The sequence below is a fragment of the Aulonocara sp. 'chitande type north' Nkhata Bay genome, linkage group LG19 (assembly GCF_057382095.1).
Source record: "Aulonocara sp. 'chitande type north' Nkhata Bay isolate Kocher_YH1m ecotype deep benthic linkage group LG19, A_spYH_male_GT1.1, whole genome shotgun sequence".
NCBI classification, from domain to species: domain Eukaryota; kingdom Metazoa; phylum Chordata; class Actinopteri; order Cichliformes; family Cichlidae; genus Aulonocara; species Aulonocara sp. 'chitande type north' Nkhata Bay.
Window position 1 is genome coordinate 6,827,207 of NC_141362.1, and position 13,662 is coordinate 6,840,868.

The following is a 13,662-nucleotide window of genomic DNA, read 5'->3' on the forward strand; positions in this document are numbered from 1 at the left end:
GCTCATCTCTTAAAGTATTAAAATAATGATATTCTGTCTGGAGTTAAAAATGTCGGACACGTTTTATGATTTTGTCACCAGGCCATCCTTAGCTGCAAACCTGAGGGAGACTTTAAAGTGAGCAGCTTGAGACGACAAAGCGAAAGCCTGTGTGAGAAGGAAGGCCTGGACGAGTCCAGGAAACAAAGTGTCCAGCTGCTAGTTAGAGACACAGAGAAACAGTGGACAACAGCCCTGCAGGCTGCTCAGGAGGCTCTCAGAAAGGCAGAGATGCAAGCCATTTTAGAAAAAGACGTTGAAGCTTTCCAAACCCACAATGAAAGTGTCCAGTCCTGGATCAGAGACCAGGACCAGAACCTCAAGTCTATCTGTGGCCATGTGCAAGTTGAAGAAAAGCTTCAGGCAGCACAAGTGAGTGTAAATTGACATGTAGATGAGTTTGGTAAGGGTGGGTTGTAGTTTATAGAATCACTTCTACGGGCTTGTCTTTCAAGGATCAAAACAAAGTGGTTACCTAACAGGGTATCTCTTCTCTTAAGGCTTTTCTGAGCTCCAAGCCTAATGGAGAGTCAAAGCTCCAAGAGCTTAAGCAACTGTGCCAGAGTCTATGTGACAACCAGAGTTTGGATGAGAGCAGGAAACTAAAGCTTCATGATGCAGTCAAACACACAGAACAGGAGTGGAGGAAAGCCTTGCAGGGTGCTGAAGAGGCTCTCAAACAGGCAGAGACTGAAGAGGCCACTAAAAGAGATTTTGATGCTTTCAAAACCCAAAGTGAAACAATCCAATCCTGGATCAAAGAGCAGAAGCAGAAACTGCTGTCCCTCAGTAGTCATATGCACTTTGAAGAAAGGTCCGAGATAGTACAGGTGAGTTTACAAGTTGGGACCTAACTTCAAAATATATTATAGAAACTGATGAAATTTGTAAAATTTATAAAACTGATATATGCTCATACTGTAGATCTCTACTGCAGTTTTTAATTGCAGTTTGTAACAGGAATTCTTACTTTGATTTATTTGATTGTGTCGTTGCCTTCAGGCTGTCATGACTTCCAAACCTGAGGGAGAGTCCCAGTTGCTTGACCTGAAGAGACGGGGTGAGAATCTGAGCAAGCTCTTGGAAGACAGTAGGAAACTAGAGGTTCAGCAGCTAGTAACAGTCACAGAGCAGCAGTGGACAACAGTTCAACAGGCTGCCAATCAAGCAGAAGTCAGGAGTCTTTCTGATGACTTTGACGTCCAGAGTAAAAACACAGAGATGTGGATCAAAGAGAAGCAACAGAAGCTACAGGCTGTGGGCAGTCACACAAGAGCTGAAGAGAGATGCCACACAGCACAGGTTTGTTTCAATATAACTACATAAGTAGGGTACAGAAGTAGCACTGTTTTTCAATTTTTATCAGTGACTTCAACAAGACATCTAGATTGATCATGTCTTGAAATTACAGTGAAAACTAAAGTCACCATTCTGTTCTGAACAATAACAAATGATTCCAACAGGATACATCATAAACGTCAAGTAAGCCAGTTCTGACAATTGTTGTTTTACCGAGTTTCAAAAGAGTGAATCAATCATTGATCAGGCATAGTATTATGATCATTGGTCCCCCTTTTGTTGCCAAGACAGCCCTGACTCATTGAGGCATGGCGTTCAAAAGACTCCTGTAGGTGTGCTGTGGTAAATAATAATGGATTGCATTTATATAGCGCTTTTCGGGGCCCTGGGGGCAGACTGACAGAAGCAAGGCTGCCATATCACGCCATCGGCCCCTCACCAGTAAGCGGTAGGTGAAGTGTCTTGCCCAAGGACACAACGACCGAGACTGTCCGAGCCGGGGCTCGAACCGGCTCGGACAGTCGGTTCGAGCCCCGACTGAGTCGGTTACAAGACGAACTTCCAATTCTTTGAGCCACGATCGCCCAAGCACCAATATGGCACCAAGATATTAGCAACAGATCCTTCAAGTCCTGTAAGATGTTGTGATCTGGGGAGTTTGGAGGCCAAGTCACCTCCAACATGTTGTGCTCCTCAAACCATTCCTAACCATTTTTGCTTTGTGGCAAGATGCATTATCCTGCTGAAAGAGGCCGCAGCCATCAGGGGATACTGTTTTGATGACAGATTGTAAATGGTCTGCCACAGTATTCAGCTAGGTGGTACATGGTAAAGTAACATCCACATGGATGGCAGAAACCAAGGTTTTCCAGCAGAAGATTTCCCAATCACACTGTTTTGGCAATCTTACCTTATTCCCACAGTGCATCCTGGTTCCCCCAGGTAAGCAATGCACACGCACTTAGACATCCATGTGATGTTATAGAGAATGTGAGTCATCAAGACCAGGACACCTTTTTCCATTGTTCCATGATCCAGTTCACATGCTCACGTGCCTTTTGTTGGTGCTTTGGGCTACGTCCACACTAGCCCGGATAGATTTGAAAACTGCGTTTTCGTCTGAAAACGCTCTGCATCCACAATAGCGTTTTCAGTCGTTTTCACAGAGTTGTGCATCCACATAGAAACGTCCGAAAACGCTTACATTCCAGTACTGCGCATGCGTGAAGCGCAAGAAGATTCGTCCTGCCTCATTTCTGTCTGCCGTTTATTTACTTTCCAGCTCTTTGAAACGTGCGGCAAAATGTCGAGGAAAAGCACCGAGTTTTTTAAATGGACTAACAATGAGGTGGAGTTGTTGGTGCGAGTAACACAAAAGTACAAAGTTGCAAAAGCGAGTGAGAATTAAAGAATTTGAAGAAAAGTTATCTGAAGCAGGTACAAAGTGATATTAATCTTTAATAGGGCTGTCAAAATTGAGCGAAAACAAAACAACTGCTGTATAATGCCCTCTGCTATCTTCGGTCACATGACTGCATCACATCACTAAAATGCGTCATCGAAAGTCTCCGTTTTCGCTGTCCACACTGTGACGCTAACGCACCGTCTTCATGTATTTGTTTTTGAAAGCGTTTTCAAAGTGCTGAGTTTTCCTTTGGGGAAAACACCATCTCAGTGTGGACGAGAGGCCAAAACGGAGAAAAAACGATGTGTTTTCAAACGAAAACGCATTAGTGTGGACGTAGCCTTGGGCAGTGGACAGGTGTCAGTATGGGCACCATGACTGGTCTGCAGGTCTGCAGCCCCATACACAACAAACTGTAATGCATTGTGTATTCTGACACCTTCCTATCAGAATCATCATGAACTTTTACAGCAGTTTGAGCTACAACAGCTTGTCTGTTGGACCTGGGCACATGGGTCAGCCGTCGCTCACAGGGGGTCAGTAAGACTTGGCTGCCCATGACTCCATCGATGGTTCACCACTGTTCCTTCATTTGACCACTATGACACATACTAACTATTGCAGACCCAAAACAGCCCATGTTGGAGATGCTCTGACCCAGTTGTCTAGCCTTCACATTTTGGTCCCTGTGAAACTCACTCAAATCCTTACATGTGCCCATTTTTCCTGCTTCTAACACATCAACTTTTATTACAAAATGTTCACTTGCTTGATAATATATCCCACAATAACGAGATAATCAGTCCTATTCACTTCACCTCTCAGTGCTCATGATGTTATACCTGATCAGTATATTTGATTTAGATGATATAGTGACCTTTTGTCATTAATACTTTTTTCTTTCTTTCTGTTTTTTTCTTAAGGCCCTCTTGACCTTGAGGCCTGAAGGTGACTCTAAGGTGAACAACCTGAGGAGACAAGGACAGAGTCTGTGTGACCACAAAGATGCTGATGAGGGCAGGAAAGAGCAGGTCAAGCAGAGAGTCAGAGATGTGGAGGAGCTGTGGAGGGCAGCTCTGCAGGATGCTAAACAGCTTGAAGCCGCAGCAGAAGCTGAGATTGCCCAGGAGACTGAGAGGAGAAGGTTGGAGGTGAGAGAACTTATTGTCAGATGGCTGCTAACTCAGCATTAAAACATCTTCTGTCTGACTCTGAATTGACTTGGGTCCAGAGTAAGATAAATAAAGGTCTATTTTGAACTGTGAGTCAAGCAAAGGTACTCTAGGATTATTCAGCATTATTCATTATTCAACATTTATAATAGAAATGTTTAGCCATCTTGTGGTGTGGCATTGTTGCACAGTGTACTCATTCATAAACAGGTGGGAGTAAAACAAAGTCCCCTCTATTTCTGATGAATCAAGTGTATTTCACATATTTTCCTTTTTGACAGTTGCAAGAATTTAATACCTGTCAGCGGGAAACTGATGGCTGGCTAAAAGACCTCCAACAACAGCTGAACTCTTTTGGCAGTGGAACCAAAGTCGAGAACAGACTGCATGTAGCACAGGTGAGCTTAGAGTCACTCTGTGTCTGCTGGATGCACAGTTTGTTCCTGTAGCATTATTGCAATAAATATAATATAATAAGCATAGTTGGATAATTGTAGGTTTGTATCTAACTAAAAGCATGGTATAGTGTTGCTTCATTATCAGTCATGTGAAGCCAGTTTTAAAGATGATTTTTGTTCCTAGGCCATTATGAACTTCAAGCTTGAAAATCTCAAGATAAAAGCCCAGAGTTTCCTTGATCACGAGTATGATGAACATAAAAAACAAGAGATTCAACAAAAAGTAAGAGACACTGAGGAACAGTGGATCAGACTCCAGAGAGATGCTAAAGAAGTAATGGTTCTGGCTGAAAGGCAACGCGCTCTGGACAGCCAGCTGCAAGACTTTGAAGCCACGAGAGAAAAGACCAGAATGTGGTTGGAAGAGAAGCAGCAGAGCCTTGTCTTTCTGAGCAGTCAGAAAGACCCAGAACAGATCATAAGCACTGCACAGGTGAGTTTGGACAATAAAAAGTTTGGTGAAGACATATATGATACACAGGATGCTGACATAAAATGTATGTATATTGTTTGGTTAAAGATTAGATTAAAGTATTTGATTTGTAAAATTCCCTTAAGTCTAAATCCTTCATTTGAACACTTTAAAATGTTCTTGTTGGTCTTATTGATGGTAATATTTATAACCAACAAGAACTTATTTCTAAAAGAGTTTTGTTTTGTTTTTTTGCATTCTCAGTCACTGCCATGCTTTATCTTCACTGCTTGTTTATATGGCTACTTTGCATGTCAATAAAAGAGAAATTGAGCTAAGACTTGTTTTTATTTCCAGACCATCCTGAGCTGTAAGCCTGAGGGAGACTCTAAGCTGGAAGAACTAAAAAGACTAAGCCAGAGTCTGTCTGACCAAGAGGACTTGCCTAAGACTGTGAGGCAAAAGGCTCTGCAAGCAGTGAAAGACTCAGAGGAGCAGTGGAGGACAGTCCTGGAAACCGCTGAGAACACTCTACAAAAAGCTGAGGTCCAGTACTCACTCTCCAAGGAGCTAGGGGCTTTCTGTGCTCATGCGGGAAGCACTAAAGCTTGGATTACAGGCCTGCAGAAACAAGCTGATCCCATGGGGATGAGCACTCAGGGCAGCAAGGCTCAGCTACAGGACAGACTGAGTGCAGCACAGGTGAAACATGGAAAATAGCGAACTATAGAAAGTGTTCTATGCTACAATATTATAAAATCACAATACAAAGCTGAAATTATTGAGAAAGGTATTGAGTTTTTATACATAATATACATATATGACTAACTGAAAAAAATGTCTTTAGGTCACCTTGAGGACAAAGTCAAGTGGTGAGACACAACTGTTGGAGCTGATGAGGCGAGCGCAGAGTCTCTGTGACCACAAAGACCTGGAAAAGGACAAGAAGCTGGAGGTTCAGCAGACAGTCAGAGATACAGAGGAGCAGTGGAGGGCAGTGCTGCAGGCTGCTGAGGAGACACAAAGGTAGAAAAAGCTGTGTTGAGCTACAGGGGAGGGAGATTTCTTCTGTTTCCTACGTAGAGGCTAGGGTTTCTATCTTTTCATAGTGCTCAGGTTCAACCCTTTGTGGCTGCAAGGTTACAGAGCAAGGTTACAATGTGACTGAAATAAACCTCTACATAAAGCTGACATACTTTGTAATAAATTCAGGTTTATCAGGCCATAGATTAGGTCAAACTTTGTAATTAATCAGTTTTTCAGAAGGTTCTGTTCAGATTTTCTTGCAAAATCCTCAAAAAAGCCAAATTCAATTCAATTCAATTTATATAGTGCCAAAATCTCAAGGAACTTTATATTGCACCGTAAACACACTACAACAACAGACAGAAAACCCCAACAGTCACGTGACTGCCTGTGAATAAGAACCTGGCGACAGTGGGAACGAAAAACTCCCATTTAACAGGAATAAACATCTGGCAGAACCAGGCTCAGGGAGGGGCGGCCATCTGCAGTGCTCAGTTTGGAATTTATGCCCATGGTATTTCTAGGCAAGTGCAAAGGCAATTATTTCTTCAGTTGTTGCATTACATTTCATTTCTAAGTTTGACTTTCTAATATCTATCACCCATTAGCAAGTTGCAGAGTGTTGTGGAACGCTTGGTATCCTGTCAGTACCAGCGAGACCAGGCTGCGGCCCGTCTGGCTGAGCTTCAGAAGCAAACATCCAATCTTCCACGTGTCTTCCCCTGGCCAGGCCTGGGAGAGCGGAGGCAAGCTGTGGAACAGGCCCGAGCCCTGGTTGATCAGATTACAGCCTTAGCCCCCGTCCTCACAAACGTCCGCACGCAGGTAATTACCTTACATGAAATTTTAGCTAAAGTTGTGTCAGTTAATAACTTCTGGGATTGTTATAGCTTGAGTAATATGATTAAAAACACAAGCCTATAACTCACTTTGAGTATTCAGTACGACTAGGAGAGGGCTATATAAAATCTCAACACATTAATCAAAGAGGAAATTTGATCAAATTCACCAGTCAAACTTTAAGTGTCTTCAATGTATTTCACTGTTTTTCTCAAGGCTGCAGAGCTGGTTGAAGTCACACAGGACCAAAGCTGGTCAGACCCCACCTGGACAGCTAAGGAGGAGTCTATCCCTGCTCTGCTGAAAGAGCTCACTGTGAGTTCAGCAATCTGTCTTCACATCATTCTGAGAAAAAAAAGTGAATTATTTAAAAGTAAATGTTTTTTTACTTACTTACATTATTGTTTTACTCTTCGCTGTCCAAATATTTATGACTTGCATCGACACAATCTACTGATATAAGTGTAAGTCTGGTGAATCAGATTTACTGGTAAGCACATAGTGTCACGGTCCGGGGCAGCGGCCGTGTGGAGAGTGGAAGGAGGACTCAAAGCGCAGCACTCATTCAGGTGTGAGGGTGATTTATTGATAATAACAAACATAAAGAGGAGATGGCAAAACAGAACTACGGATGAACTAAACTGGGTGAAACTACACAAAGGAGTGGCAAACCTGAACACGAAGGGAGAACAGCAGGGAGAGCACGCAGAGGATTTCACAGGGTAGATGCAGAGTACGCAGGGTAACACAGAGGATGAACACAGGTAGGAACACAGACGACGCGACGAGGAGCAGAGGAAATCACACGGTATAAATACACAAAGAGACACTGGGAAATCACACACAGATGGGGGAAACAGCTGGACCTGATTAACCTGACGAGACAGGGGAACACTAACACCAGGGACCAACAGAGGGAGCACAAACCCAGAACCCAGTGTCTAAAATCCCAAACACAAACCATCCCAAAACAGCCATGAATAATAATGAAAGTAATAACAATAAGTACATAAACATAAAGTCACTGAGTCATGGTCGCAGGACCATGACAGTACCCCCCCCTCAAGGGCTGGCCCCCGACAGCCACAGAAACACACCACCAGATCCGGGCGGGCGGCAGGGGGCCCAGGACGGAGGGACCGGACCACGACCACGGACGGAGGCCCCAGAGTCCCAAAACAAAGATGAACACAAAACCCACAGGGGAGCAGAGTCCAAAGCACAGTTCAGGAGGCCGTCCACGAAGAAGGCAGCGGCGGCGCGTAAAGAGTTCAGGAGGCCGGCCGTGCGGAAGGCAACGGCGGCGCGTAAAGAGTTCAGGAGGCCGGCCGTGCGGAAGGCAACGGCGGCGCGTAAAGAGTTCAGGAGGCCGGCCGTGCGGAAGGCAGCGGCGGCCACACAGGCGATGGCGGTCCAGGGGCCGGCCGTGCGGAAGGCAACGGCGGCCACTCAGGCGATGGCGGTCCGGGGGCCGGCCGTGCGGAAGGCAACGGCGGCCAGTCAGGCGACGGCGCTCGGCCAGTAGCCTAGCCAGCGGTCCAGAAAACGGCCGTTTAGCTCCAGACCCAAACGAGGCTGGGCCAGGCGAGGCTGAGGGCACGGAAGCCGGGACCGCAGCAGGCGGAGATGATGATGCAGACACGAAGGCTGGACCAGACGAGGATGCAGACACGAAGGCTGGACCAGGCGAGGATGCAGACACGGAGGCTGGACCAGACGAAGACGAAGATGAAGCCGGACCAGACGAAGACGAAGATGAAGCCGGACCAGACGAAGATGAAGCCGGACCAGACGATGATGAAGCTGCAGCTGAAGCTGGGCCAGGTGAGGATGAAGCTGGACCAGAATCAGGCAAGGCTGAAGCCAAGGATGAAGCCGGACCAGGCGTGGCAGTAGCAGGTGGTAGCGCTGCAGGTGATGGTACTGCAGGAGGCGGCGCTGCAGCCACAGGTGGAGAAGCAGCCGCAGGTGGAGAAGCAGCCACAGGTGGCCGGACGGGATCCTCGGGCCCCCCAGCCGACGTGGCAGCAGGTGTGGCATGAGGCTGGACGAGCTCCTCGGGCCCCCCAGCCGAAGAAGCAGGAGGCTGGACGGGCTCCTCGGGCTCCCCAGCAGGCGAAACAGGAGGCTGGACAGGCTCCTCGGGCCCCCCAGCAGGCGAAACAGGAGGCTGGACAGGCTCCTCGGGCCCCCCAGCAGGCGAAGCAGGAGGCTGGACGGGCTCCTTGGGCCCCCCAGCTAGTGAAGCAGGAGGCTGGACGGGCTCCTCGGGCCCCCCAGCAGGCGAAACAGGAGGCTGGACAGGCTCCTCGGGCCCCCCAGCGAAAACAGCCGCAGAACCAGTGGGCACCGCAGCCCCCGGCACACACGAAACAAGACCAGTAGGCACGCGGGCCTCCGGCACACATGAAACAAAACCAGTAGGCACGCGGGCCTCTGGCACATGTGAAACAAAACCAGTAGGCACGTGGGCCTCTGGCACACATAAGGAGGGCTGCAGCTGCGCAGAGCACTGACCCTGCTCAGGCAGTGACAGCCCGGTGCAGTTCACAGCTGGCATCTTGGCCACCAGGGGTCCAGAGTAAGCTGAGGGTAGTAACCCCGCCTCTGGGGAAGCCCCGGAGTGAGTAACAGTCACTAATGTTGCCAGCTGTTGAGGAACAGGTCCGTAATGTAACAGTTCATCTCCCTGCCTAGAAACAGCGGTGGAAAAACAGTGTGAAAACTGTGATTCAGCTATTACCGGAACCGTGGGTTGTAGCGATGCTAGCGGTGATGGTGGTGGCTGAGTGGCTAACTGGAGCGGCGGCAGAACAGGCAATTGCGCCCCCAGGGAGGCTAACGGCTGAGCTACTGACTGGGGAGCTTGTGGCCGAGCACTGAACTGAGCCGGAGAATGGCGATAAAGTCCTGGCTCAGAAGGGGTGGCAGAGACACAGTCTGTTAGTCTTGCAGAGGGTCTGTACACGCCCACTTGGGAAGGATCAGTCACCACGAAGGTGGGTAAGCGATCCATACAGTCTCCCATCCCGCTCTGAATAGCCCCAGAAAACAAAGTCCCGGAAACTGGGGAAGCCAGAACATGTCGCTCGCTCACCGCCTCGGGCTGCTCGAAAGTAAAAGCAGACGGGGGGTGAAGTCCGAGGTCCAAAAGGAGGAACTCCCGCTCCCACGAACAAAGCGAGCCCAGAAGCCATGGGAGACCGGTCACCAGACGCTGTAGCCGCCTCTCTATAGCGCGCTGGGACGTGCCACCCGGGCTTTCCAGCCACAGGTCGATCAGCTCCTGTGTGGCATCGATTAGATTCTCCCGTAGCTCCTTGGACGGGTTAAGCGCTGCTGGGTCCATCTTGTGGTCGCGTCGTACTGTCACGGTCCGGGGCAGCGGCCGTGTGGAGAGTGGAAGGAGGACTCAAAGCGCAGCACTCATTCAGGTGTGAGGGTGATTTATTGATAATAACAAACATAAAGAGGAGATGGCAAAACAGAACTACGGATGAACTAAACTGGGTGAAACTACACAAAGGAGTGGCAAACCTGAACACGAAGGGAGAACAGCAGGGAGAGCACGCAGAGGATTTCACAGGGTAGATGCAGAGTACGCAGGGTAACACAGAGGATGAACACAGGTAGGAACACAGACGACGCGACGAGGAGCAGAGGAAATCACACGGTATAAATACACAAAGAGACACTGGGAAATCACACACAGATGGGGGAAACAGCTGGACCTGATTAACCTGACGAGACAGGGGAACACTAACACCAGGGACCAACAGAGGGAGCACAAACCCAGAACCCAGTGTCTAAAATCCCAAACACAAACCATCCCAAAACAGCCATGAATAATAATGAAAGTAATAACAATAAGTACATAAACATAAAGTCACTGAGTCATGGTCGCAGGACCATGACACATAGATTTTTGCAGGGTGAACATCATACAGACCCCCGAATGCTGGTGATGTCAGACTGGGGTGGACACATTGACCTGTATGATATTTGGATCTGTCCTAAGTCCCCAAATTTTTGAACTGAGATTCATGAATTTTTCAAATTAGTTATATGACGGGATATTCCCTTTTCACCAAGATTATTCATTCTAAGGGCTCCATCACTCCTCAAACTTCTTCCAACTAATGTTGTCGAATGGATGCAGACTGCATTAACGTCAAGGCATAAGCTCATTATTTCCCAGTGGAGAGCCTGCTCCAACTTACCTGTTACTCTATGATATAATCAACTAGGATACTAAATAAAGTGGAGAGTTTCCACCTGAAGGGGGATCCCTACCTTTTCAAAATAAAAAAAAAGATCAAACTAAAACTTAGAGTGGGATGGACGTTGGGATCCTGAGGATCTATATGACAACACTGAGTGAGATACACCTTAAGTCCCACATAGATAAATGCTGGCTGGTTATTTTTGTCCCCCATGACACCCACCCACCCGCTTTTTTTCTTTTCTCTTTGTTTGTTTGTTCTGTTCTCCCCACTCCTCTACTGTTGTGCTGATGCAATCTCTGCCTGATGTGATGTGATTTGCATGTACAGTGGACTGTGTTGTTCTGAAAAATTCAAAAAAATATTAATCACAAACACAAAAAAAAAACCTGTCGCCTTCAGGATGCAGTAGCCAACCTGGAGCAGGGCATTGTGACAGAGCGGCAGTGCACACAGCTAGTGGAGCAGCATGAAGCAGCCCAGGACTGGCTGAGGGAGCAGGTTAAAAGCCTGGGACCTCCTCCTGCAGACAGACAGAGTCTGCACAGTGCTGTGAACACCCTTAAGGTGAGAAAATGGCATGCTTTCAAACGGGTGTTTAAGCATCTGTGGTTAGTAACTTACATATAAAATACTAAATATGTTCTATTACAATAAAGATAATGTACTCAAATAAACTGCACCATTAGACAATCTAATAAATGAAGACTGCAGAATTTACTGGGTTTTTGTCTTTTAAAAATTCCATATTCATTCTTTCTCTGTTATTGAAGTACGTAGAAATGTTTGATCGTTTGACTATTACAGAAGTTTTTACAACTTTTAAACTTAAAGTCTTAAAATACTTTACTGGACTTTCTCACATCCCGGCTCTTGTCCTTCTGGTGCCAGGCTTTGCTCCAGACGGTGGACAGAGAGCAGAGAGAGATGAAGGAGCTGGACTCTGCCAGAGACAGTTTGCTGTACCTCTGCACTCCTGGGGGTCAGGATGCCCTGACCCTAGAGGTTAGCCATCTCCATGACCTCTGTTCTGTCTCAGAGCAGGAGGTGAGGGAGCGTCTGAGGGTCTGTGAGATGCAACTAAATGAACAGGACAGTCAGTTGGCCAAAAGGACCCAGGGGCTGAAGGAGGGAATTGCAGCCCTGCAGTGGGAGCTCCGCTCTCTCGACCAGGCACTCAGTTATAGTGAACCACAAAACAATATCGCTCAACTTGAACAGCACTGGCACAGCCTACAGGTAATTACCACAGATGGAATTTTCAGCTATTTTTTAAGTTATAGTAGCAAGAAAGTTTTGAAAAGTAATGGCTGAAAAAAATAATAATTTGCATTTCTGCATTCTATCTTGGGAAGACACCTTTTGAATAGGCTTTATTGCATTTCCCATTCAGAAATATCAACTCTATGCTCTTTTGTGATGTTGCTGTCTCTTTATGTTAGAATTGTGAGAAGTCCCTGGAGGATTCGGGTGTGAAAATTCATGACCTGCAACAGGAAGTAAACTTGGCATCTTCGACCAATGAGCTGCCAGCAGAAATCATCAGTGGGGTTGACTCGTTATGGGAACAGCATGCCAGGTATCCTGCTGTGAAAATGATGACTTTTATGACTCTGCTTGTTAGACCATGAAACATTCTGAATCCAAATTGTTGACATTTTATTTCTTATATATATATTTTTTGAAATTTACCTCATGGTATAAAAAGTAGGGAAAAAAAGATACCATCCAGCAAAACACTGCCAAACTCCCAACTAGGGTTTCTTAAGTTGTAACCCTGTTTAAATAGATATTTTGTAATGAATTCTAAGCTAGCATCATCTGCCCCTTTCAATTTACTCTTCAATTATTCTTGCCTGCCAGCCACATGCCTTAGTGGGTCATTCTGCTCTTGCTCAACTGCATGGACACACAGAGTTCCCCTGTATTTATAACCTAGATATTAACCTTATATAAATGTTTCAGCTGGTTTTGAAAGACATTTTTTAAAAACAAAATTCACATGTATATAGATGCACACAGATGTATAATTATAGCACTAGAAAAACAAATACTTCTTTATCTTTTTTTTCATCCTGTAAAAATATGTTTTCTTTCTCATATATTATAGTCAGGTAACATGTTAAGTGCTGAGATTACAATAAATTGTTGTTCATTATATCCACAGTCTAAAAAATAGGCTGAGTGAGCATCAGGTTACCTGCTGCACAAACACAGCAACATGTCTCAGGGACTGTCTTCATGCTCTGCAAAAATGGAACTACAGCAAACCATCTGTGTCCCTTTCCTCTGTGCAGGTCTCTTTTCTTCTTATTTGAGTAACACGCTGATTTTATTACTGTTCCTAAATATTAATAATGGACATTAATATTTTGCCTGAGTACTGTATGTTTTCTTAATATCAGACATATGCTACAACCACTTTTAAATGTTTTTCCTTCTGATGTTAGCAGATGTTAGAGGAAGGTGAAAAGTTGCAAGCCAGCCTACAGGAGGCACTTTCGCACCGACATTTTCTAATGGCCTGTCTGACATTGGACTTGCTTGAGAAACTAGAAAAAGAAGGCTCAGAAGCTCTCAGAGAAGCAGACACACTGAAAATTTCTCTAAGTCAGAGCCTAAAGGTATTTGTGCTAAATTATTTGGCCTTGAACATTTCATAAGAAAACTCGTAAACATCCATTGTTTGACACAACAAAGCAGTTTAATATCTAATATATTGCTGTATCTTAATTGGATTAAGGAAATATGTTTGTCATAATTAATGGCTTCTTAACCTCTCTATTCA

At 45.8% G+C, this 13,662-nt stretch overlaps 1 protein-coding gene across 1 annotated transcript in view; it reads left to right on the forward strand.

The window, feature by feature from the left end:
* The window catches only part of syne2b (spectrin repeat containing, nuclear envelope 2b), a 140,125-nt gene that overhangs the window by 37,602 nt on the left and 88,861 nt on the right, over positions 1-13,662 (forward strand). Inside the window, exons 42-56 of the mRNA XM_086274697.1 lie at positions 82-411; positions 540-869; positions 1,042-1,341; positions 3,667-3,894; positions 4,197-4,313; positions 4,498-4,806; positions 5,143-5,487; positions 5,633-5,811; positions 6,420-6,636; positions 6,868-6,966; positions 11,277-11,441; positions 11,766-12,113; positions 12,317-12,453; positions 13,042-13,171; positions 13,325-13,498. Of these exons, the coding sequence (XP_086130823.1) occupies positions 82-411; positions 540-869; positions 1,042-1,341; positions 3,667-3,894; positions 4,197-4,313; positions 4,498-4,806; positions 5,143-5,487; positions 5,633-5,811; positions 6,420-6,636; positions 6,868-6,966; positions 11,277-11,441; positions 11,766-12,113; positions 12,317-12,453; positions 13,042-13,171; positions 13,325-13,498 (3,408 nt within the window). The remainder of the gene's footprint in view (positions 1-81; positions 412-539; positions 870-1,041; positions 1,342-3,666; positions 3,895-4,196; positions 4,314-4,497; positions 4,807-5,142; positions 5,488-5,632; positions 5,812-6,419; positions 6,637-6,867; positions 6,967-11,276; positions 11,442-11,765; positions 12,114-12,316; positions 12,454-13,041; positions 13,172-13,324; positions 13,499-13,662) is intronic.